General features: G+C 36.8%; 1 protein-coding gene across 1 annotated transcript; it reads right to left on the bottom strand.

Annotated features, from left to right (window-relative positions):
• Nucleotides 1-905: 905 nt before the first annotated feature.
• Nucleotides 906-3,329, bottom strand: bam (bag of marbles). The gene is made up of 3 exons (XM_017623936.1): nt 2,004-3,329; nt 1,554-1,936; nt 906-1,489 (listed from the first exon to the last, which is right to left on the bottom strand). Exons 1-3 carry the CDS (start codon nt 2,864-2,866, stop codon nt 990-992), a joined length of 1,746 nt encoding a protein of 581 aa, XP_017479425.1. The 5' UTR covers nt 2,867-3,329; the 3' UTR covers nt 906-989.
• Between the last annotated feature and the right edge of the window lie 936 nt (nt 3,330-4,265).

Genomic DNA, 4,265 nt, shown 5'->3' with positions numbered 1-4,265 from the left:
ATCATTCACAAGTGCTGCGCTCCAAGCTCAGTATTTATTTAAAGTTTTTAACTGAATGAAAAATCTTACTAACAGCCTTATTCTGTACCACGAACGATAAGCAAAACGACGATTCGTCTGCAGACGACAACCTCTCTGATTGCGATTTTAAACTCTATCGGTCGCCTTCGTCTTGCACCGGCTAAAATGATGCCGCCAGACTAATTTTTAAAGCACTCCTCTGCAGGCGAATCGTTCGTGATACAGAATAAGGCTGTTAACCTCGCTATTCTAACCAAGCCACAAACTCAGCACATCAGTATTGTGAATCGTACTGCGCGTCAAAAAATGCCACAAAAATTTGATTTTAAGTGCTAAAGATATGCACAAAAATTCAAAATTTTGTTTTGTAGCGGCATACTTTCGAGTAGCAGTAGAAATCTCAATAGTGATGTGCTGAACTTTATGACTTTGTTAGAATAGCGCTGTAGATGGAAAAATAATTGAGATAATTAAATTAAAAACTAACAGCAGGCCTTTTATACAATTTTATCGACAAACGTATAACTAGCTTGTGTAGTAGCCTTCAAACTCGTATCTTTTCCCAAGCAGTGCAAATAAATTTCTAAGGCCTTCAATAAAATTTAAATAATTATCAAAAACTAAGCTAAACTAATTAAAAAATCTTAAAAATATGTTTAAAAAGCAAACATTAAATCGAAATTTAAAAATAATTTACAACTAATTAAAATACGTTTAAAAATCTAAATTGCAACAAAATACTGCAAAAAATTATAATAAAATTAAGTCGTTTAAAGTATAATATAATAAAAAGTAATATGTATAATTTTTAAACTAGAAATATATCTAAAATCTTTGTTACAAATATTTAAATTAAAAAAACTAACGGTTATAAGTAATTGAAAAAATACCTATATAATCCTAACACACACTTAAACTAAATATATTTCAATTAAATATGTACGTATTTTAATACAACCGTCCTTCCTTTACTTATAACCAATATAGCGTGTCGATTGACGATCAATGTCCGATTCATTTTCAGCGACCGTAACTGCACCCACATTACAACAATAACTTCTATCATAAGCAAGAGACTCTCCAGCAATACCGCTATATTCAACCTCGGCCTTATTCTCAGTTACCATGTTTTCAGTAGTATTCATTGCCATGGCGGCTGTCTGTGATGTATTTGTTGCCCATTCATTCGCATTTGATAAGATAGCTTGCTTTTCCTTCATAGCATTATATATCATCGAGCGCTTCGAACGCTCCACTGCCCNCTTCATTGCCATGGCGGCTGTCTGTGATGTATTTGTTGCCCATTCATTCGCATTTGATAAGATAGCTTGCTGTTCCTTCATAGCATTATATATCATCGAGCGCTTCGAACGCTCCACTGCCCAATTGAAGGCATGCACATAGATATGCGATTCGCGTATCTGATCGCTTATCTGCACTACGAGCTTTTCCAAATTCTGCGTCTGAACTGTAATGGAAGGTTATAGAACATATTGGATATGCAAAAAAAAAGGATGCTGCATGCATAATACCTTTAGCATCTTCGGTAACAAATTGTCCACGCTTATGTTCCATTTCAATTCGCTTAAATGCCTCAAATTGCGTTAGTAATTTGCGCATCATATTCAACGATTGTTCACATTCCATATACAACTCGGGACTATATGTTTTATTTGCGTTCAAAATGCGTTGCATATCACATAGGAATATTGTGCATTTACGTGCTGCTTGCCTAACTTGATATTGCACATTCATGGTACATGGCATGGAGCACTTTGCCTGCGTATTTGTCTGCAAGTTAGCTGAAAGAAACTCACTGTCTTCCGTAGTACCATTTGTAGGTAAGACTTCATTTAAATAGTAATGCATCTTACGAAGTAGACTAAACAAACGCAGCACCGGATTAGGTTCATTGCTATAATGAAGTGTCGAATGTTTAATTGGCGTAAGAATCAAAGGCACTTCTACTAAAAACTACTTACTTATCCAACGACAAACCCAGTACAGATAAATCTACCACAATCTTGTCATAATCAATTTCTTCTTCCTTCCCAAAATCAGTTTGCTTGGGGAATCTGCGTTGGCCGCTGCCACTATTGCAGTTACCACCATCTCGATTGTTACGTCTACTAAATCCAAAACAATTGTCTGCTTCGCTTTCAATGCGGGCAGCACTTGAAATAAGTGGCACAGTATTGGTAGCAGGATGGATGTTGCTAGACTGGCAACGCAAGAAGTGAAACTCAAATTTCGGCGACGACGAGAGCTTTGGCGATGCTCCACTAGTTACGCTACGAACATTTGATTGGGAATCGTATTGCACTGGCTTTGTTAACGGCGGTACAGAAGCGTAATTGTTGTTCATATTGGCGTTCAGACCCTGTGGCATTGCAGATTTTAAATGTGCTGCGGCGACGGCATTCGGGGTGTGGCCAGTGGCAAACATAGTTGGCATGGCATTGAAATGTTGTTGCAGAACTTTCCGTTGGTGTTGCCGCTGCTGCAAGTGCTGGTATTGCAACTGTTGTTGGTGATAATATTGACGATATAAATGCAGCATTTCTAATTCCTTGTTTTCTTGACTGGATGCGACACTTGAAGTAGATGCGGTTGCTGCCATTTCGTTGTACAATGAATTATTATTTAATTGTGTAACACCATATGCTCCGTTTGTGTTTTTTGCTCCAGCTATGCAGCTTGTTGTTGCTGCAACAGTTCTAATTGCCCCAAGGCCGTCTAATTCGCCGCCAATTAGCAAAGAACTCAACTCATGAGAAATGCTTTCCATATTATAAATAAGTAATTGACTATCTTTTTCACTGTTCGGTTGAAAGTTGAAAGACATTTTAATCTCGGAAATGGCTAAAATTCAAGAAAAATATCATATGAAAAAACGTTACATTTTAAATTTTACTGCTTTTTTTCTAGCATCTAAAAAGTGTCAATCTTTTTTTCTGTAAAGCACTCAGGTTTTTACCCATAATCTCTATTGTTCCTTTTTATCTTAAAACTCCTTTTCGGACAATTTTACTTATTAGTTTCTACTTACGGTAAAATGTTTATAAAATGGAATTTTCGATGAGACCAGCGTGCAGTTAGAAATTAGTTGCAAATTTGATTTTGCAAACCTACACCGGAAACGGCAAAGTTGGATAAAATGCAATGCTGCCATACGGAATTGGAATACAGAGAAGTGTGTAAAATTGCACCCTGTGCTGGCAGACATGAACGAACGTCGCAAGGCCACACAAAAACCAAGAGAGTGAAAAAATTCGATTTTTTGAGCGGGTTCCAGGCGAATTAATAGCTCTGATCCATTACTCCATGAACTTACAGGTTTTTACACGAACTTGCAGGAAGTTACTGGAAAATTATCCCGTACTCCAAAATGCTGTAAAAATGCGCATTCCTTATCTCCCAGAAATAGTCAGAAAAAGTCCGAAGTAGTCAGATTTAGTCCAAAAAGCGTTCCTTAACTCGGAAATGACAGCAAAAATGGGAGAGCAACAGTCAGTGAGAGCGACTCTCATCAGTCCGAAGTAGTCAGATTTAGTCAGAAGAATTTTTTCTGGCAAAATCCTGAAAAGTGTCAAACTCAACTGAATTTAAATTAACGGAAATTAAAGAATACGCAAAAAGTGAGAATAATCTAAAAAGTAAAACAAATGAATTGAAATTGGAAGGAGGCAAAAGATAATTGATATAGCAAGTGTTTATTGTGCTGGTGCTTGTGTGAATGTGTTTTGTACATACATTTCTGTTCTTATTTGACGTTAGTTTTGTTGTTGCCATTCTTTGGACTAAAAATTTGGTTTTTTGCGTTCCTTTACTTTTCCTGTTACTCTCTTTTAGTGAGCGCATTTTGCTTACGCTCTGGCATTTTGACACTTTTCAGATTTTAGTCCAAAAAGATAAGGAATGAACCTAACGAGAGCGATTTTTGGAGAGTTGTGTAGAGAAGGAAGATGCAAATTTTTACCTTTACTTTTTCTTCTGGTAAAATCATAAAAAGTGTCAAGCGATCACTGGTTGACGTTTTTACAGGAAAAATGGTGTTTTTGTTCCCGTACTTTTTGTAGTTACTCACTTTATACTCTCACTTCAGAGAGTATTGTTACGATGCCAATCGAGCTGAGACAACTGGCCGTGACGTCAAAATATACCTGAATGAGAGAGCAAGACGACTCGACAAGAAAAAGAGGAAGCATCGAACAAAAGGTAACAATCGGTAACAAAGTTCGCGT

This window comes from Rhagoletis zephyria, unplaced genomic scaffold (assembly GCF_001687245.7).
Source record: "Rhagoletis zephyria isolate East Lansing unplaced genomic scaffold, Rhagoletis_zephyria_1.1 Rzeph_scaffold_03425, whole genome shotgun sequence".
Lineage (NCBI taxonomy): Eukaryota > Metazoa > Arthropoda > Insecta > Diptera > Tephritidae > Rhagoletis > Rhagoletis zephyria.
The sequence above is the reverse complement of the archived record's forward strand: the minus strand, read 5'-3'. Positions and strand labels throughout refer to the sequence as shown.